This window comes from Bos indicus, chromosome 11, assembly GCF_029378745.1.
Source record: "Bos indicus isolate NIAB-ARS_2022 breed Sahiwal x Tharparkar chromosome 11, NIAB-ARS_B.indTharparkar_mat_pri_1.0, whole genome shotgun sequence".
Lineage (NCBI taxonomy): Eukaryota > Metazoa > Chordata > Mammalia > Artiodactyla > Bovidae > Bos > Bos indicus.
The window spans coordinates 100874046-100895414 of NC_091770.1; the positions used below are offsets into that span (position 1 = coordinate 100874046).

General features: G+C 59.7%; 1 protein-coding gene across 1 annotated transcript in view; it reads right to left on the bottom strand.

Annotated features, from left to right (window-relative positions):
• Positions 1-20877, bottom strand: part of FIBCD1 (fibrinogen C domain containing 1) — a 31191-nt gene extending 10314 nt beyond the window's left edge. Inside the window, exons 1-4 of the mRNA XM_070798148.1 lie at positions 20559-20877; positions 11032-11511; positions 5663-5822; positions 5115-5251 (exon numbers count right to left, since the gene is read on the bottom strand). Of these exons, the coding sequence (XP_070654249.1) occupies positions 5115-5251; positions 5663-5822; positions 11032-11511; positions 20559-20630 (849 nt within the window). The 5' untranslated portion in view covers positions 20631-20877. The remainder of the gene's footprint in view (positions 1-5114; positions 5252-5662; positions 5823-11031; positions 11512-20558) is intronic.
• Between the last annotated feature and the right edge of the window lie 492 nt (positions 20878-21369).

A 21369-nucleotide genomic window follows, 5' to 3' on the forward strand; every position in this document is an offset into this window, starting at 1 on the left:
GTGACCTCAGACAAGTCACAGGACCCTTTCTGAGCCTTAGTTCCCCTCTCTGTAAAAAAAAAAAAAGAAGGTTCCAACAGGGACTTCCCTGGGGGTCCAGTGGCTAAGACCCCGAGCTCCCCACGCAGGGGCCTGGGTTTGATCCCTGGTTAGGGAACTAGATCCCTCACGGCACGACTCAAGATCCCGCAGGCCACAACTAAGACCTGGGCAGACAAATAAATAAATATATATATTTTCAAAGGCCCCATCAGCAACCCCTTTGTCAGCCTTGCAGGGTCACAGTGAAGATGCCATGCAGGAAAAGGTAGGTGTGAGCCCGGTGGGGTCGGGGAGAGGCACGGTATGTCTAACCTCCCTCTTCTTCAGAACCAGCCACCAAAACCCAGAAGGAAGTGGGCCCACTCCTTGTCTGTGACTGCAAATGGTACCCCTGGGCCTGGCGCCCCGCCATGTTTCCCAGGCTTGGCAGGCGGTGGCTGTCGGCTCCAGGCAAACAGCGCTCAGAGCTGCCATTTATCAGATGCTGAGGCGCCGGGCTGAGCTCCACGTGTACCCCCCCACCTCGTCTACGTTCAAAGTTTGAAAAATCCTAAACGCTCCCAGCGGATCACTCATGGACCAGAGGGGTGCCGTCAGCAGTGGACGTGGTCATTACTAGCGTGCGCTTGGAGGACTCCCCCGGAACACTGGGGAGCCGGGCGACAGCCACTGACGTCACGGCAGGTCTCCTCCTGCCTCCGCAGCCCCTGGGACACAAGGAGGAGACCGCACCCTGGCGGACCCCCAGGTCCTGCTAGGCAGCGCCCCTAGTGTGTCCCACAGCAACACCCCCCCATCACCTGCATCCTGGCATCCTGGCTGAGGCTGGGAGCTTTCATCTCTCCTGAGCCTGATCCCCTGCTGGGCTGGGCTCTGTTCAGGGGTTCAGCTCCTTTGATGTCTTCCCAGTAAGAGAAGGATTTTCCTCAGCCTGGGGAGCACAGGTAGGGAGGGAATGGACACGGTAGGAGGGGAGGTTTGCTCTCGCAGTGGAGCCAATTAGAGGCCCGTCTGAGCCAGCTGACCCTGCACGGCAGTAAAAATGCCTGGCAGAGAACGCAGGCTCGGGCACTCGGCTGGTGGGGCCGGGGGAAAGCTGGCGGCACCGTGGATCTGAGCGGGGGGCGCAGAGCAGAGTCAGTCCTGTTGCAGGTCCCCGCGGTAGGAGACGCTGAACTGGACCTGATTTCTTGACCTCGACTGGTGATTATGCAAAGATGAGGGCTTGGCAATCACGCCGGCTGGCAGCTCTGCTGAAGCAACCCTGATGGGGACAAGGCTGTGTCCCCGGGGCCGAAGGGCAGGACAGTGGGGGATCCAGCCTGCAGACGCTGGCTGGACCCTCCCTCCAACCACAAAACCCGAACCGGGCCCTGGGCCTGGTCACCCTGTTCCCCAGCCCTGAAAGGTGGCCACGTAAAACACAAGGGCCACCCCACTGGCCAGATGAGGAAGGGGACGCCCCAGAGGGAATGTGACCTTTCCAGTCTCTCAGGGCCCCGGGGATGAGCTGGAAACGGCTGCTTCATCCCACGAATCGCCCTTCCAAATGAGGAAATTTGGCTTCTGTTTTTAACACATCTTCCTCCTCTTTAAAAACACCGCTTGGGATTCCCCCAGTGGTACAGCAGTGACGACTCTGCCTTCCAATGTAGGGGGCGTGGGTTCGATCCCTGGTCAGGCAACTAAGATCCCACGTGCTGTGGGGTGCAGCCAAAATGGTAAAAAATAATGAAAGACACTTTGACTATAAGATCCTACAGGGTAGAGCCAGTTCTTCTGTTCTCAGGGAATCCCTAGGCTCAGCAAGGACCCTTGGTGCCCCTCCCTCTTCCTCTGCCCCTGCCCCACAAGTGAGCAGCCTGTGGGGGATTCTGATGGCCCCCCCACCATGAAGAGCACTACTTTATTCCCATTTAACAGATGAGAAAAGTGAGGTTCCAAGAGGGGAAGTTATGCTGCCAGAAGATGCCAATGGTTACCCATCCAGCAAGTATTTAGGAGCACAGATGGTATGGAAGCACCATGTGGACGCCTGAGCTACAGGGGCCACCAGGTGACCAGCTGCCCCCTGCAGAGCTCTAGCCTGGTGGGGACACAGACGGACAACCCGTGACAGGTGCAGAAAGGGAGCATGAGTGGGGGACCCGGGAGGACTCTCAAATGACCCAGCGACCAAGCTGGGCCCCTTGCCCAGGGTTACAGGTGAGCAGGGGCAGACTGTGCATCCTGCCTTCCTCCTCCTTTTGCGGGGCGGGTGTCGGTGGGGTGCACGGGGCAGGGTCAGCAGTGGCCTGGCTGATCAGCTTGACCCCGTGTGGCCTGGGTCACTGGTCAATGATGAGTGTGTAGAGGGGCTGGGGCTCCTCCAGGGCCAGTGAGCAGAGAGGCCACCTTGAGGCCTGTGTCCCCCTGTCCCTCGACCTCATTCCCACATGGCGACTCCCACGCCCTTTGCAAGGGTTCAAGGCCCCTGCAACCCCAGCTCCTAAGCTGCTCGCACACTCTCCACCTTGGCTCCACATCTCTGGGTCACTCCCTCCCAAGAGCCCACCGTGCCCCCAGGGAGAAAGCCAGACTCCTATAGCATCTGCAAAACCATGCTAACCAGGCCGTGCCTGCTTCCCAACCCATGCCCGGCCCCCCGAGGGCTACGCCAGCAGAACGGAGCCACCATGGTCCCAGAACAAGCCCTGCCCCACTCCGTGCCACCTCCGCACGTGTTCCCTTTGCCTGGACATTGTTCTCACCTCATCTCCCTGTGCCCCAACCTCCCAGTCCAGGAGCCTCTCTGGCCGCCCCAGGCAGGGTAAGGGGGCTCTCCTCTGGGGTCTCCCTGGACCCCTAGCCCTGCAGCCTCCATACAGGTTGGCTGACTTGTCTAGCTCCCTGCAAGGCTGGCACCTTGCTGCGGAATCCTCTGGCCCGTGGTTGGCACCCCATAGTTGAGCCATAAAGTGACAAGTGACACCGTTGACAGTTGGTTCCACGAACTTGCATGAGGCTGGGCTGCTTATTTGCCAGGTGCGTGCATGCTGAGTCACTTCAGTTGTGCCTGACTCTTTGCGACACTGTGGACTGTGGCCAGCCAGGCTCCTCTGTCTGTGGGATTCTCCAGGCAGAAATGTTGGAGTGGGTTGCCATGCCCTCCTCCAGGGGATCTTCCCGACCCAGGAATTGATGAACCTGCATCTCTTATGTCTCCTACATTGGCAGGCAGATTCTTTACCACTAGCACCACCTGGATGACCTTGAACAAACCTCTTGCCCTCTCTGAGGCTGCCCTGTGGGTCTCCAGGGGTTGGAGGAGGGCTGGAAAAGTGCCAGCAGGGCCACAGTATATAAAGTGTAAAGTGCCCCTAGGCAAACAGGGATGCTGCCTGCCAACCTCTTGCAGCTCCGGCTCTCTGAGAAGCAGGTTCTGGTTGGTGTGTCTGGCCCCAGGCACCCTGTCCCCGAGTGTTGGCACTTGAGGCCCGGCAGTTTGGACATGGAGCCTAAATGAGGATGGATGGTATTCGGATCCAGCAAAGCAGCAGCCAGCTCCCTCCCAAACAGCAATTGAGTTTCCGAGAGATTCCGTGCGGCAGAGAGGTGATCCTGACAGACGCCCAGAGGTATCCGGGAAAAGATTGCTTTTGACGGAAGCCCAAATGGATATTAACGTCTGTGGGCCTCGCTAGCCCTTCTCTGCTGAGAATGGCCTTTCTTCCAGGCTGGCTGATCCAGATGTCTGGGTGGGAGGGCTGGGCAGACCTGTGCACCTCATCGACTCCCCTCTAATCGCCCCCGAAGCCCAGGCCCAAGAAATTACTCGCCTCCCAACCCCAACCCTGATTCACTTCCCAGGAGACTGGCTTCCACTCCACCCGAGTGGAAGATGCATGGTCTGGGCCGGCATCCTGGTCTTTCATTAAGCCTGTCCTAACCCTTAACTCTGATTTCTGGGCTCTGGCTGGTGTATCAGAGCTGTTCTGCCCGCCGAGGGGGTCCCAGAGGTGGAGGCCATAACTCAGATGCTCTGAGATAGGAAAACAAAAGTGCTTTTAGGCTCAGATGTGAGTCCAGTGCATTTAAACGCTCCTCTCTCCGGAGCTTGTAGGGATATTTAGAAGAATGTTTGTCTTGGGGTCCTCGGGGGGCTCTCAGCGGCTCTCACACCAGCTCCTGATGGCAGCTCTGCCCTCCGAGAGCATCCGCTTGGGCCCTGCCCACCTGCCTCACTCGGGCCTCCCCGTCTTGCCTCCTGCTCCATTTGGCCAACCCCCCTGCCCTCACCCTTGTATGCCAGCACGCACCCCCAGGCGTTTTAGTTTTGTGGCTACATTCCCCCTGCAAAGCCAGAGTTGAGGACTTGCGGCGCAGACCAGGGGAGACCTGTGTGTCGACCCTGCTGTAGAAGGGGCTTCTCCGCTGTCCGATCAGGAGACCTCCAGGTCTTCAAACCAGGGCCTCTGCCCCGCCACGCCACCTCCTCCTTCTCTTGGCCCCGGGGAGGTCTCGGGCCACCTGTGGCTCTCACCCTTCCCTTTCCATTGCTCCCAATTCCCATCAGGGCAGGAATCAGGAGGTGCAAGGAGATGGCGACAGCCCCTCGCCAGGAGACCCTGGTGGGGGGGCGGCTCTCTGCTCACAGCAACTGTGCTGCTCCTTGTGTCTCCTGCACACGCACCGTCTACTGAGTAACTGAAAACCTCCGCCCTCACATTAGCAGCCGTTAGTTCCAGGACCCAATCTCAGCAACCCCCACCCCTCCAGAACCACTGTCCAGGGTGGGGGCGGGGGCTGCAGGCTCAGGGAGTGGAAGGCGGCTCCACTCAGACATGGGGATCTGACACCTGCTCCCAAGTGGCCCCCACGTGTCAGCACATGCCCCCCACTTGCCCTGTGGAGGCTTTGGTGAGATTACGGGCAGGTTTGTGATGGCTGGTGAGCCTCTGGGCAGGGCCAGGCAGAGCACCCCGGCTCACGTGCACAGCCTCCTGGGTCACCCCAGCATCTGCCCCGACCATCTGCAGGGCCCAGAGGAGGCGGGGCCTGGCCCAGCCGGCCGCACACTCGGGGAGACTCACTGTCCAGCCGCCTCCATCTGTGCGCATGTCGCAGTAGACCTGGAAGCCGGCGGGGTCGTGTGTGGGGAAGACGGAGTAAACGCCGTCCTCCTGCTGTCCGCTCAGGAGGACGTCCAGACAGTCACGTGGCCGAGAGCCTGAGACAGGGAAGGCCGTCAGGGCACTGGGCCCCGCACCCACGTTCCTCCCCTGTCTCCTGTGTCCCTGGGTCTCTGACTTGTCTGTCCAGCAGTGTCAGGTGGGCTCCAGAGCACTGGCCTTGGGGGCAGACTGTGGCTCTGCCTCTCCCTTGGTGGATGTGGTGAGTGAGCACCCTCTCTGAGCCTCAATTTCCTCATCTGGAAAATGGGTGCAGTGAGCTCCACCTCATCGGGCAGGGAGAGGGGTCAACAGGAGGGTATAGGTAGGGTGCTCAGGGCTGCCCGGCAGCAGGAAGTCCTCGGCACACAGAAGCAGTGTAGCCTTGTCAGTGGGGCAGGTGGGGGACGTTGTGGGAATGAACCTGGGCACCCAGGTCATGCAAGGAAGGCAGTCCCCACCTCACTCACCGTTGGCGCAGCCGCGGGGCCGTGATCCCCTGGCAGGTGCCCTCTGAAGGTCAGCCTTGACGTGGGGTCGGGCCAGCCCCCGGTCCCTCTGCAGGGCGTCCAGGACATCGCTGACCGAGTTCACCAGGTGAGCCATGTGGCCTTGGCTCTCAGAGAGAAGCTGTGGGGCACAGAGGTGGGTGGAGCTCTGGGTGGGTGGAGTTCCGGGTGGGTGGAATTCCGGGTGGGTGGGGCACTGGGTGGGTGGAGCTCCTGGTGGGTGGAGCATTGGGTGGGTGGAGCTCCTGGTGGGTGGAGCACTGGGTGGGTGGAACTCCTGATGGGTGGATCGCTGGATGAGTGGAGCTCCTGGCGGGTGGGGCCCCAGGTGGGTGGAGCTCCTGGTGGGTGGGGCTCCGGGTGGGAGGGGTTCCTGGTGGGTGGGGCCCCAGGTGGCTGGAGCTCCTGGTGAATGGAGCCCTGGGTGGGTGGAGTTCCGGGTGGGTGGGGCTCCTGGTGGTGGGGCCCCAGGTGGGTGGAGCTCCTGGTGGGTGGGGCACTGGGTGGGTGGAGCTCCTAGTGAGTGGAGCACTCGGTGGGTGGGTCGCTGGATGGGTGGAGCTTCGGGTGGATGGGGCTCCGGGTGGATGGGGCTCCGGGTGGGTGGGGCCCAAGGTGTGGAACTCCTGGTGGGTGGAGCACTGGGTGGGTGGAGCTCCTGGTGGATGGATTGCTGGGTGGGTGGAGCTCCTGGTGGGTGGGGCTCTGGGTGGTGGGGCCCCAGGTGGGTGGAGCTCCTGGTGGGTGGAGCACTGGGTGGGTGGAATTCCGGGTGGGTGGGGCACTGGGTGGGTGGAGCTCCTGGTGGGTGGAGCATTGGATGGGTGGAGCTCCTGGTGGGTGGAGCACTGGGTGGGTGGAGTTCCGGGTAGGTGGGGCTCCTGGTGGGTAGGGCCCCAGGTGGGTGGAGCTCTTGGTGGATGGAGCCCTGGGTGAGTGGAGCACCCGGCAACACCTCTGGCGCACACACACTAGTCCTCAAGGTGGAGGCACTCCCCTGGTGCAAGCCCCTGATTTACTCTGGCCGCCGCCCACGGCGGTCTCAGCCCCGGTGTGCAAAGGAGGGGGCTCAGGTGGGAGGGGACACCTGTGCCGCTGCTGCCTGCAGGCCCCGTCCTTCATCCATTTCTGTGCCTTCAGCCCAGCTGAGCTGACTAAAGGAGACCCCGCTGTTCAAATCCCAGCTCACCCACTTGCCAGTTACACGGTTGCAGGTGAGTGATTAACCCAACCTTGAGATGGGGCTAACCTAGCCTCCCTGGCCCAGCTGTCTTGGGGATCAGTCACAGCGTGCGGCCCCCAGCAGGGACTCAGCACTCAGCACCTGGGTGCCTGCCTCAGTATGGGAATTCATGAGGCACCTTCCAGATTACAAAACACCTTCACTCAACATCTCTTCTTATTGCCCAGCAAGGCTACAAAGCAGGGGTGCTGGGTCTGCACTCCACAGGTGGGACCCTGGAGGCCTGCACCACCCCATGAGAACCCGGCTTTGACTTTCCAGGGCTCTCTGATGTCCACCCCTTCACCTGACCCCATAGCAGTGCCAGGTGGAAGGGCTTGAGGTGTCATCCCTTATTACAGATGGGGAAACTGAGGCCCAGAAGGGGAGGTCCCTGTGGGGGACACACTCAGGCCATGACCCGCGGGCTGACTGGCAGGAAAGGAACCCAGGGCTGTGCCATCGTGCAGGGAGCCTAAGGTGGGGGCAGGCCGGGCGGTGATTTGGACCCAGGCTCTGGTGTTGATTCTGAGTTTTGGCTCAGGACCCTCCTCCAATCACTTTCAAATAACCCTGGAAGGGTAACCAAACCCCTTTCACATTACTCTCCTCCCCACGAACCACCGCAGTGGCCCCTGTTTTCTGGGGAGGGGGGAAGGTTCACGACAGCATGTGTTCAGTCTTCTTTCTCGATTTGTACCATCCCCACTGTGATTGCGGTCCAGAGGTTTGGGGCTCAGTTAGTGCAGCTCTGTTCCACCTGGGGTCTCTCGGTTGTGCCTTCTGTGGTCTGTCACCTCCCCACCCCAGGGCTCCAGGGGGAGGGAGGCAGGGTCACGGGCAGACTGCAGCCAGCCAGCGAGCATGCAGCTTGCTGGGTCTTTATACACCGAATCTGTCACTGGCCAGATAATAGCTCGTTCGAGGAAGGGAAATAGAAATATACAGTGCCAGCAGTTCACAAAATATGATTCTCGGCTTGTCCGGGAGCAGGGGCCCGACAATGCTTTTAGTTTCCTTGTCAGTTTCCCCTCTGCTGAGCAGGTGATTCAGTGGGGGCTCAGGCCCGGGGAACAGGCACCCAGATGGGTGGAGAGAGCATTGAGGCGGGGTGGCAGCTTTCTCCCGGGGTTTTATTGCAGTGTCCTGGAGACAAGCCCCATTGGAGGAGCCCTGCGGTGGGATGCAGGCAGCCCCAGGGAGCAGGGGCAGGGGGCGGCCCTACAGGATGTAAGCAGGAAAGATCACCGAGCCCATCGGTTCAGTCAAATCTGTACTGCCCATCCTTCTGTGACGAGGCAGACACACTCGAGAAACTCAGGCACGGCCAGCTCTTGCTAACGGGCAAGGAAGACCTCAGTTTAAACCAACAAATGATTAAAGTTGAAAATGTACATAAAAACATGCCCCGAATTAATGGGGAAAGTCAGTCCCTGCTCGCTGAGCCGCACAGCTGCATTCAAGAGGACTTGGCGACTTTCGGAGGCAGTGAAATCGGAGCTGCTGCTTCCAGCACTTCTCAGTTGTTGGAGCTTAAACAAGTCGCTTTGCCACACTGAGCCTCAGTCTGCCGCTCCGCAGAATGGGGATAATGATTCCCTCCACTTCCTGGGCTTCCCCTGTAGCTCATCAAGTAAAGAATCTCCTGCAATGTGGGAGACCTGGATTCGATCCCTGGGTTGGGAAGATCCCCTGAAGAAGGGAAAGGCTACCCACTCCAGTATTTTGCCCTGGAGAATTCCATGGACTGTATAGTCCATGGGGTTGAAAGAGTCAGACTTTCACTTTCACTTCACCACCTCCTGGGGCTATTGTATTACAAAGTGCTGATTACACACAGTGTGGACCGAAAAAAAGATTTTCAGTGGTGGCTCCCCATAGGCTGAAACTTCAGTTTACAAAGTTTCTACCGTCATAATAAAAGAAGTGGGAATGTGTAGACAACATCTCTCACGTGCCACACGCCCACCAGGCCCAGTACAGCTATGAGTGACAGCATCCTACTGGGCATGGACCGTGCTAGCCCCATGTTACTGGTGAGGAGGGCAGTGCCCTGCCCAGAGAGGGCACTGGAGGTGCTCAGGGACGCACAGCTGGTCCTCGGTGAAGCCTTGACTCTACTGACTCAAACCGTGAGGGCAGGAACACTCAGCTCTGCCGCTCCTGGGCCAATGGGTCTTAGACATCTCTGCATCAGTGCACAGGAGTCACCCAGGTGCTTGTCGACCTGCTGGGACCCGGGGGTTTGGGGGTGAGGTCCAGGGACACGCCTTTTAATGAGCAGCTCTGGTCACTCCAACAGGGAGTGCCGTGGGCATTCCTCTGAGAAGCCCAGGTCTCGGACTGACAGAGGAGGGTCTGGGAAGCTCGTAGAAGGGGAACTAGGAGCTATGGCAACACAGCTCTGCAAGACACATGGTCTCTGAAATCACCTTGAGTCTGTGGGAAATGAGTCAAATTAAACATTCTTGTGAGAAGTGAATATATCAGGTGAGCTGAGGCAGTGCTGGGCCCCAGAAGAGCCATTAGTCTTCCGGGGACGGCTTTAGGCCTCCATGCAGGTGAGCGGGTGGGAGGCCCAGGGCTCCCACCCAGTCCCCCGCCCCTGCCCTGAAGGTGAGCATTTGCGGGCAGGCCAGGCTGTCCAGGGCTGAGCCACGGGGAGAGCAGAGTGAGGCGCCCAGATGCCCCAGAAAGTCTGGAGGTCTCCCCGAGTCCTGAGGATGAGGGGCAGGGCCGCTGCAGATGGAGGGGCAGCAGGAGGGCAGCTGAACATCCCCCCAGGATGGGGAGGCCGCTTCCCCATCAGTCACCTAGACAGGATGACGAGGACTGTAATTTCTCCAGCTGCAGCCTTCGGGGGAGGGAAAAGGCCCGTCACTCTTGAGCTGGTGAGTGACCAAATGCCTGGCCATCTCACATGTCCGGAATGGGCTGGACCCATGGCAGGTGTGGGGCTCGCCTCCCAGTCCCTAAGGACCTAAGTCATGGGGGTGGGGGATGGGCAGCAGCAGGGTAAAGGCTGGAGGCTGGGCAATGCTCCAGAGGCCAGATGCCAGGCCTGACCTGGCCGCTGTGCACAAGCATGTGGTGAGTCGCTTCAGTCGTGTCTGACTCTTTGTGATGCTATGGGCTATAGCCTGCCAGGCTCCTCTGTCTAGGGGATTCTCCAGGCAAGAATACTGGCATGAGTTGCCATGCCCTCCTCCAGGGGATCGTCCCGACCCAGGGATCAAACCTGTGTCTCTTATATCTCCTGCATCGGCAGGTGGGTTCTTTACCACTAGCGCCACCTGGGGAGACCTGGCCACTGTACCCCGGACAAATCACTGCTCCGCTCAGGCCCTTAGTTTTCTCTTCTGGAAAACAGCAGAGGGCCAGTGAGCTGATCCTGAACCCTGATTCTATGAGGGGGAAGATTCTTGCTGGTGCTGCAAGCATGGTCAGTGTTAGAAACCCTTCACCCAGATCCACCTGGTGCTTGCTGGGACCTACCTGGCTGGGCTCTGGTGGGGGCTGGAGTGGGGCGGAGGTGTTGGGGACACACTAAGGGTCTGGTTGAGCTCTTCAGTTGGTCCCCCCTTCCCTGGAAGGCTGTGGGCATCAAATGGCAGTGGATGGGGTGACCTGGCGGAGGGGGTATGGCTCTCTCTGGCCACATGGCACAGCCGAGGGTGTGGGGGCTTGCCACTGGGCACCACATGACCGTGAACTTCTATTAGCCTGATGACCGTGAACTTCTATTAGCCTGATGGAGGCCACATCCTGCCTCTCCTGTGTCCCCTGGCACGGGAGCACCTGGGAAGCCCCTCCAGGCCTGGATTTGACTCGATGGATGGATTTGACCGATGGAAGGACCACTGCATGCCATGGAGATTACACTAACACCCAGGTCACCAGGATGGCTGCACGAGCTGTGTGACCTTGGGTGAGACTCTCACCTCTCTGAGCCTCATCTGCTTGTCCACAGACAGGAATCACAACAGCCCCTGGCCCTGGGACGGAGTGACGCTGAGGGCACCAGGCACTCAGCAGGGCCAGCAGGTGGTGGCAGCCACCCCACCCACCCCTGCCCAGACCCCGAGGGAGGCACAGACCCCCACCTTACCTGGATGAGGCGGCCCTGCTCGCTCTGCAGGGCGCTGAGCCCCTGGCCCAGGGCGCCGTGCCCCTTCCGCAGCCCAGAACACTCGGCCTGTAGCTCCGAGGCCCGGGCGAGCAGCCGAGGGAGCTGGTCCGCCAGCGTGTCCAGCAGCTCCTGCTCCTGCTCACCCGGCAGCCGCGGCTCGGCCTGGCGCTGGCTCAGTGCCTGCAGCACGGAGGCCTGGGCGCCCTCCAGGCGGGCGAAGCCGTCGGCGAGGTCAGGGCACCGCGGGTCAATGAGGATGCTGAGGCGCGAGCTGTCGGCCCTGTCCACGGTGACCAGCGCGCTGTTGGCCCCGGCGGGCCCGGTGCTGACGACGGGCGGGGGCGCCGTGCCGGGCACGCGGGCGTGGTTCAGGAGCAGCACGGCACCGGTGACCGCCACAGCCAGCAGCACGGCGAGGGACAGCAGCACGGTACACAGCACGTAGCTGCAGCTCGGCCGCTGCGGGCCAGCCCGGGCGCGTGGACGCAGAGACGGACAGGGGACAGACAGGAGAGAGAAGGAACAGCGTCAGGGGCAGACCCGGGCCTCCGGCTCCAACCCTCGGACGGGGCCCTCTGCCCTTTGTGAAGCCTGGATGAGCCTCCTTCTGGGGCATGAGGGAGGGGAGTCTTGGAAAAACAGCCCCAGAAGGGAGACAGAGAAACAGGCTCCCACCCGCTGCCACCAAAGACGGCGAGCTCGAGACAGCAAGAGAGGCAGGGAGACAGAGATGGGGATGGCGACAAGAGGAACCAGGGCAGAGAGCCAGGAGATAGAGGGACAGTCCCTTCTCCCTCGCTGCCCCTGCCCCAGGTGGGCACATCGCCCCACATGGAGCCCTCCCAGGTCTAATAAGGGCGAGCGGGAGGTGGACTCCCACTCTGCAGCCAGACAGGCCAGGCTCAGGTCCCCAAGCTGTCATTTTCTGCAGGGTGTCCTTGAGTGAAGGTCTTTGCCTCCCTGAGCCTCGGTGTCCTCATCTGTGAAATGGGGGCAATGATGACTCGCCTACCCCATAGGCAGGCGCCCGATGCCGTGCACACTCGGGAAGGGGGAGCTGCGATGGTGACACAGCGATGCTGCAAATCATCGCGCTGTCTCAGCGGAATGGATGCCTTGGGGTCATGGGCTGCTGTCACTGACGGTCTTTTCAACCCAGAGCACCCACACCCCGCGTCCTGAAGCCACTGCAGGCCCACGAGGCTGCCATGAGTCCCCAGGCCGGGGATGGCCTCCCGAGCACCTCCCCACCCCCTTTCCTCTCCTGCCTGCCCTTCCTTCCTCCCCCTCTTTCACAAAGCACCCCCGCCACCCCCTGGACCCAGTACAGCTTGTAATTAAAGGAGGCACCGTGATGGAGCACAAATCCAGACTCACTGGCCCGCATCACTCACGGCCCAAGGGAAGCCTGCAGAGCAATCACAGCCTTTGACACACGGGGACACCGAGGCCCAGAGAAGGCCAGGGGCTTGCCCACGGTCACCCTGCAGATGAGAAGCTGGGCTTGGACTGGACCCCCCACCTCCCGCCTCTTCCCGGGGCCAGGAATGTCCAAGCGCTGAATTTGCCCCACATTTTCAACTTTCTGAATCCAAGAGGCATCTTTAAATGAGTTAGTATATTAAAGCACTTGGAGCCATGCCTGGCATACTGTGTTTGCGCAATAAATATTAGCGGCTTTTATTATCTCGTGATCAATGTGCACAGAGCATCTGGAGGTGTCGGGTTTTTTATTTTCCACCCAAAGTGCTATTTCTGTGTCACTGATGCTAGAATGTCCCTTCCCCCCCCTTTTTTTTTATCTCCATATCTCAACATCTCTGACATATGGGAGGATCTTACAATTGTGATTGACAACTTTCTTTCTTGGTGATACATAAAGTAGCCTCTAGGGACGTCCCTGGTGGTCCAGTGGTTAAGACTCCATGCTTCCACTGCAGGGGGTGCAAGTTTGATCTCTGGTCAGAGAACTAAGATCCCATGTGCAGCAGGATGCAGCCAAATTAAAAAAAAAAACAGCCTCTTATATACAGTGTTTTTCTATGAGAAAATATGGTAGAGCAAATAGCTACTTTTCCCTAAATTCAAATTCTACAAGTAACTCCTGAATCTCCCATTTGGCACCAGAGGAGGAAGGGGTCAGGGGTCTGTGTTGTTGGAGAGACAAGGGAGAGGGTTCCTTAGCCTGTCCTTGCAGTGATGGGACTCAACATTCTACCCCACCTCTCCCCACACCTGCCCAGACATGCTGGGACTCCACACAGTGGGACAATTTATTCCAGCCAGACCTGAACACGTCAGCTTCCCTCCGTCAGCTCTACACAGGCTGCTCCCTCGGCCCGAGGCATCAGCCTCCCCTGCTTCTCTTCCACAGCTAAACTCTCTTTTTTCAGGGCTCAGCTAGATGTCACTTCCTCCAGGAAGCCTTCCTAGACTGTTTCCTCAGCCCTCCTCCCAGTTTGGGTGAGGCTCCTCCTCAGTGTTTCCACAGCTCTTGCTCCCGGCTGAAAAATACAGTCATCACCTTTGACTGCATTCATTCACTCAAACATCCATTCAGTATTACCTGGTGTTCCCCCTGAGCCAGCGTCCAAGCCAGTCCCTGAGGGGTAGCAGTGGACAGTCATGCCAGCCTTGCCCGTAGGGACCTCGTGTCCCATGGACTATGACTCTTACCCTCTTTGGGGGCATGGGTCCCCTTGGAGATGATGAAAGCTGTGGATACAAGAAAGCTAGAATTCTGGGGCCTGCAGAGCCCAGATCTAGGAAACCTGCTCTAAACCGTGAGCCCCCCCACTCCCCCAAAAGGCATAGAGCAGCTGGTTGTTGGATGGATGGAGGGCAGGACAGACGGGCTAGGTCATTTCTCCATGACCTTGTTGGCGTGGGAGGAGGTGAAGGCCCTGGGACCCATGGTGCGTGGCAGGGCAGGGGATCATGACCTCCATGCTGAGCCCTGTGCCCACCCAGGATGGCCTGGCACAGAATGAAGTTTGCCTCCAGGCTGCCCCAACCCTGCCACGAGTCGGCAGGATCCACAGGGGCGGGCATTGCATCATCACCGCTATTACTTGAGTTTATGCTGTGTTCCCACCAGTGAAACCTCCAAACATCCCCTTGTTGAGGTTGGTTACATTTTGCAGATGGGAAAACTGAGGCTCAAAGAGTGAAGAGCCTTGCCCAAGGTCACAGGAGCATGTGAACCCAGGCCTGGGTGACTGGGTTCAAACCCATCGCCTGTTTGTGCGGCTGTTGCTGAGCCATCTGACCACAGTCCTGCCTTGTGGGAAGCCTGGCCCGGTTTGAAACAAAGCCCTGTGTCAGCCAGTGAGTCCCTGTCAGTCCCCTCCCGGACTCCATCGAGAGACACCTTGCCCCGAGCAGCTCTGAGCGCCGTCCTCCACAGGAGAGCGTTAAGGTCCCCAGCTGGGGAGGCAGAGCAGCCAGCCACGTCCCCCATGTGCATCCCCAGCTCCTCTTGGGCATCTGCTTCCACCCAGGCCCTTGGTCCCTGGCGGGAAGGCCAAGGGTGCAGAGGGGGCGCGCTGCAGAAGGCTGCAGGGGGTCCCCCGAGGGGCAGGGGGATGCCGGAGCCTGGAGATGAAACCGGCCACTCAGCAGAGGAGAACCAGTCTTCAGAGATCACCTTAAACGTGAAGTGCTGTTCGCTTTTATAGGCTGCAGTTTACGTGCCTTGCAAAGAAATCTATCCGAGACCATAAGGGGGGCTTCGGGTGCGTGCTGCCCGGCGGAGCGTGTGGGGGGCTGGCGTTTAACTCATCAGCCCTTGGCCGGGGCAGAGCGGTGCATGCCTGGGGTCCCCACCTCCCGGGGCAAGGAGCCTGTAGTTTGGGAAGGCATCCCAGGAGGGGGGTGGGGGGCATTCGAGGAACCCCAGGGTCTGAGACCTGCTGCTAGTGCTAAACGCCTGTGCAAGCTTCTGGCTGGGGGGATGTGGCTTCGTCCCCTGCATCAGCCCTAGTGCTGGCCCGTGGTCCAAGGCGGCCCAGGACGCCCCAGCCAGGGTAGGACATGGTGGGCTCACGCCAGGGGAGGCAGGAGGAGAAAGCCCCGGAGCTGCCTCATTAGAGGGGTGGTATGTGTCCCGACTGCCTCCTCTGAGTCCCCAGCCTCCAGGGATGGCCACGGGGTCTGGCTGAGACTAAGAGAAGGAAGGGCTCACGGCTACAGTGCTCTGCCTGCACTGCACCTCACTTCTTGTTTTTTTTTTTAAGGCCATGCTGTGCAGCATGTGAGATCTTAGTTCCCCAACCAGGGATTGAAACTGTGCCCCCTGCACTGGGAGTGTGCAGGGGGCCACCACCAGGCCACCAGGGAAGTCCCTTTCCCTATTTTTTTAAGGGAGCTGGGTTGTGGTCCCGTGAGTAGGCTGAGACTACACTTCTTGTAGCAAAGTGGGAAGAAGAAAACCTCCCCGAGGGGGAGGCCAGGCAAGGTGAGATCCAGGTGCAGGCCGCTCCCAGCCCCCCATCTCCTAGGAGCACCCCAGCCCCAGAAACCCACTGTGTGGGTCTATGCTGAGAAAGCCAAGGTGCGGCAGTGTGGTCTGAGCCTGGCAGAAACTCAGAGTTGCACCTGGGCTCGTGGATCGTCGCGAGCGGGGCAGCCCAGCCCCTGCCCAGCCCAAAGGCCCTGGGGGAGTCTTCCTCCTCTCTCCCCAGGAACACACATCTGCTGCCCCAGCCAGGCAAACAGCGCCTGACCTGGGCTGGGCTCTGATGCTCTGGCCCTGGCAGAAGGAGGGTCCCAGAGACCACTTAAAAAGAGGAGGTGGTTGTTCTGTTTAAAATTCTGGGTGGGGTCCCAAAGATTTAGGAAGAGGGCCTGCTGGCTCACTCTATGAGTCCTGGGGGAAGAGCTCCCTGTCTTGCCAGGGGCCTCTGAACATGACCCACGTTGAAGGCCATCTGAAGCCTCAGGCCACCAGGAAGTCCCCAGGAGACTGGCCGGAGGTGTTCTAGGGACAAAGAGAAGGGTCTGGGAACTGCCTGCGTCCACCCCTCCCGAAGGAGCTGAGCCGCCAGCCTTGTCACTCCCCATAGAGCACTCAGCTCTGAGTCCATTTCCGATGAGGGAGGGTCTCTTGATGTATCTTGTGAGGGTCTTGCTCACCCTCCCCACCCCCCAGATCTCCAGGCCTCCAGCCCACTGACCCCTAAACCAGGCTCATTCCACTTCAAACCTGAGCCCTCCTGAGAGTTCCACCCAGGGATGGTATCAGCCTCACCAGCCCCCTCCAAAACCGGGGACCTCCCTGGGCTCCCCTCCCTCACCCCATCCCCAGCCAGCACCTGGCTGCGTACACTCTTACCTCCTCGAATCCCCAGGGCCCCTCTGTTCCTATGGCCCCCCAGCCCTGATATGGTCCAAGCCCCATCGTCTGCTTTAAAATCACCTCAACCATCTCCCCGTTAGCCTCCCCACCTCCTCCCAGCCCTACCAACCAATACCCCACCCAGAGGCCCAGGACCCTCCTGATGGCAAAAAGCCCAGGACACTCCGGCCAGACCACTTCGGGGCTTCGGAGGCCTCAGGAGCAGGTCCCGCCCCACCCCCAGCCTCCGCTATTGCACCCTCCCCCAACCCCCACTCCTGCCCAGCTCTCTCCAGCCGCCTGCCTGCATGCTAAGTCCGACTCTTTGCGACCCTATGGACCATATCCCCCCGCCAGGCTCCTCTGTCCATGGGATTCTCCAGGCAAGAACGCTGGAGTGGGTTGCCATGCCCTCCTCCAGGGGATCTTCCCCATCCAGGGATCGAACCCGCATCTCTTACGTCTCCTGCACTGGCAGACGGGCCCTTTACCACTAGCATCACCTGGGACGCCCCCTCTGTCATTTCCCCCAACACACGTTGGTGTCACAGATCCGACAGATGCTGTCCAGCTTAAATGCCCAAGTGGTCTCTGACCTCCCACCCCAGCCTCCGGCCTCCTCATCACTGCCGCACGCTGGTCTGGGGGTGAGTTCCATGGAGAGGGGCCCAGGAAACAGAAGGAGAAGGAAGGCCCTGTTCTCTTCAGCCTCCTTCTCATCCAACCCGGACACAGTGACCTCCGCCCAAAGCCCAGGCAATGAGGACCGAGGCTGCATGGTTTTCTTTACAGTGCCCATCGAGGTTTGTCATAATCCCATGATGCGAGTGTGTTCCTCCCAAGAGACTCTATAGAAGTTCCCAAGGCACAGGTTTACAGCTGTCTCTCCTAGAGGAGGGAGAGACTCTATAAATAGCCACTGAGTGAATTAAATGCAGCAGGGTTTAGGTTAGACATCAAGAAGAACTTCCCAATGAGAACTGTATTCCCTGTCTGGAATATTTTTCGAAGTTTTGAAAATATCAAGAGACACTGCCTGGGATGGTTCAGAGGTTGACCTCCCTGTGGGGTGCTTTGACTCAGGGATTGCTCAGAAATGAGCCTCCCCGCCACCCCCCCCCCGCCCCCCTGCAACAAGAGGAGATAGTTACAGGGTGACTTTCTGCCCCACACTAGAAGATTAGGAGAATTGTGACTATTTCTGGGTCCTTTTATCTGAGCAACTCCGAACTCCTGGCAAATATCCCACCATCACCTGCTGCCCTAAGGGTGTGAGAGCCCCTTGGTTTCACAGGGGAAGAAGTGAAGCTCTAATGAAGTTGGCACCTTGTCCAAGGTCACTTGGCAAATGAGGAGCTGAGGCCGGACAGGCCCAGGACACAGCCGGCCTGAGGCTGTCCGCAGAAACAGCAACACTTGGATGTAGGCCCTTCAATGGCAGTGGGTACGGTGTGTGCCCTGGGGAACCACGCACTAGGTACCAGAGCCCTCTCCTTGGGAATTACATAATGTGCCCGAGCAGGAGGAGCCAAGGGCAGCCAGCCTCTCTTCCCTTAGTCTTCCCAAAAAGGCTCATCGGCCACCCAAGTTCAAGTCCTGGTTGCAACTCTCAGCCTTAGTTTCCTCATCTGTTTAATGGGTTGATCATTCCTGCTGCCAAACTCTGAGAGTGGTTTGATTCAGAAACGAGAAGTTATGCAGATGAGCACAGCTGGCACTCAGACTGTGGCTTTGGCACCTTTTCTGGAGGAAGTGCCTTGTTAGAGAACCTCAGTCAGAGTCTTCTGGAGGGAACTGGGGGGTCATATTGCTTTCCCTGGTGGGCAAAGGGGTGATCAGGACATTGACAGCCTGGCAAAGGGGTCAGGCTGCTCTGAGAACCACCTTCCTCAAGGGTGTACAGCGCTTTACAGTTTGTAAAGCATACCATTATTTCACTCAGCTCTTGTTAAGTCCTTGTGAAGTGAGGAGGAAGCAGTGATTGCTGTTCCCATTTTACAGATGGTAAAGCCCAGACTCAGAGAGGGGACATAACTTACCCAGTCACAAAGCATGTCAGTGGTGGAGATGAAACTAGAAGCAATGGATGCAAGAAGGCCAGGCCCAAGGGAACCCTGGTTCCCTTTTGATTGTGGGCACAGGAAAGGGCTTGCCTCCTACCTGAAGTTTCAGACAAGCCTGGAGCTGGCAATGGGATAGCCTGTCTAACATGCTGGATCACCAAAGAGGTGGAGTGAGAAGGTGGTGTTTGATATTGGCCCAGGCCGCTGGGACCACAAGCTCTTGGCAGCCTCCGATGCCAAGGGGCAGACAGCTGAGCTCTGGCCTGGTGGCAGTTGGAATATACACCCCACGACGCAGCAGAGAGGCCAGGGCTGACCCAGGAGGCCTTAAAGCCACATTTCAAATACATCCCCCAGAAGCCACCTCCCCTTGAGACACATCAGCACTCGCTGCTCTCCCAGCTCCTTCTGGCCGGGCTTCATGCAGCTCAATTCAGCAAAAATCCCTCAACTCCCGGTCTGAGCTGCATGGAAAGACAGGAGCCTGGACCCAGGGGGAGACCCCAGGATGGGGGCCCAGAAGAAGCATATGTCCAAAGGGAGCTCCTGCTAGAGGAGGGACCAAGGCTAGGGAACAAGGCAGGGAGATAAAGGCAGCTGAGTGGCACAGGCTAACTGCTGCTGGGAATCAAGTTAAAGCCCACGGGGCATCAGGCATCGGGGAGGGCTTCCTGGAGGAGGTGGCATCTGAGTTGGTTTTGAAGTATATGTAGGGTTTCCCTGAATGAAGTGTATGTGTGTGTGTGTGTGTGTCTCTGTGTGTGTGTGTTTGGGGGACAATGAGGCAGCAAACGTTTGGAAACAGGCAGTCTGGTGTCATTTGCTTGTTGGCAAATGACAAGCACTCAGTACCTGTAAGGGGGCTCACAGGAAAGGGGAATGGACCAGGAGGTATTGGGAGAGGCATGGAGTCAGTCCCGGCTTTGAAACTTTGCTCTTCCGCTAACATGCTGTGTGACTTGGGTGCATGCCTCGACTTCTCTGCACCACCATTCTCCTGCGACAAGGGCACGTGCACCCCTGCCTCCCCACCCAGGCTGCTGCCGACAGCGAGGTTGTGCAGACGGTTGGGAAAGGGCTTTGCAAAGTGTGGAGGCATGTGGCTCCAGACAACGCTCACTCAGGCTGCCGCTCCCAAGAGAGTGAGGGGCCCGCCAAGGCCCGCCCCTGCCACCCCCCTCCTGCCTCTGCAAACAAGAACTGTTCCTTCCCCAATGACATCTGTCTGGGAGAAATTTGAAATTTAAAACGGGCAGCTCCATTATTTCCTCTCCTTGGCTAGCAGACCTCGGCATCTCGCCTGCCTGCCCCAGTCCCTTGGCAGCCCAGCCTGGGGCGGCCCCGGGGCTGCCCCTCCACTCGGCTTCCCATCCCTAGCCCCCTCTCCGGCCAGCCCTGGAGCTCTGTCCTCACCCCCCTTCCAGTGCACAGCCCTGGGCATCCTCCACGGCCCCCTGAAGAGGGGGCACAAAGCATGGGATGAACAGACCTGCAGCCCAAGGACCTGAGGTTCAAATCCCAGCAGAGCCACAGGCCTGGGGCAGAAGCAACTCTCTCTGAATCCTGCTTCCCTTGTCTTAGGGCTGGAGAATCACAGTATCCAGTGTTCTTACAAGAGGCAAATATTTATTGATCCTCTGCTGTATGGGGGTAGGGATAGGCTGGCTAAAGTGTGAGGATTCAGAGGAGATGAAGGGGAGGGGGTCGCATGCCAGGCGCCTGGCACGGGGTGCTGCCCAGGGTGGGATACTTAGTAAATGGTTCAGATGCCCATTGTAGAGATGAGGAAACAGAGGCTCGCGCTCAAGGGCTGGTGACACTGTAAACTCTGTGGGTCCCTTACTTTCTCTGTGCAGGCGTGCACCTGAGTCCGTTGGAGGAGCAAGGGGGCTCCTGCAGGGGTGCCGCCCCCATCGGCAGCCCGAACCCCAAGTTCAAGTGTCTCCTCTGGAGCCGAGGACGGTGCCCGCCCCAATTCGGGCCTGTCGAGCCTCACGGGAGGTACGCCCCGAACTCCAGCCCGGGTGCCCAGCCCGCCGGCTGCAGCCGCCACCGCCTCGCCCACCGCGCGGGACCCCCGTATCCCCACGCCCCGGGCCCGCGGGTACCTGCGGCTTGTCGCGCGGCCGGTCCTCAAGTTGGGAAGCGCCGCCCATGGTCTTCCACCGGTCGTTGACCATCTTCCGGCAGGACCGCTGGCGGGGACGCTGGGCGAGGCGCGCCGCTGCGGAGCGCAAAGGCGCCGAGGTGGGCGCGGGCTCGCTCTGTTCGCCGGCTTCCCGCCTCGGTGCCCCGCACCTGGACGGCCCGGGCCAGCGGGCGGGTGTGCGAATGTGTGTGTGTGCGTGTGTGTATGCGTGCCGGCGTGTGCGCGGGTGTGTGCGGGCGACAGCGGGAGCGGGAGCGCGAGAGCCGCCGGCCGCCCGCCGCCCGCCCGCCGCTCGCGCTGCGCGCCGTCCCCGCTCCCGGCTCCCGCGCCTCCCCTGCGCGCTCCTCCCTCCTCCCTCCCTCCTTCTCAATCTCCGTGTCTTTTTTGTCTCGGACTCTCTTTGCCTTTTATTGCTCCCCCGCTCTCCCTCTGATACACACGCACACACCGCGGACGGCAATGGGGAAACTCCACCTCCCCAAAGGCTAATTAATAGAGAAGACGCGGGCGGGCCGAGACCCCCGGGGCCAGCCCGGGAGGATAGCAAAGAGCTGCGGCCAGCCCTCCTCTCTCCGGGCCCGGAGGGGCTTGAGAACCCCGGGGGCCGCCTCCTCGCAAACTTCCTCCCGGGCCGGACCCGCGCCAACTCACCGTGCGCGGGGAGCGCGGCGCCGGGCAGGCCCCGGGGTCGCCCCCGAGGGGGCCTTCGGCCGTCTCCGGGGAGTGGCGCCGCGCTCCTCCCGGCCCCCTCAAGGCGCAGGGGCTCACCC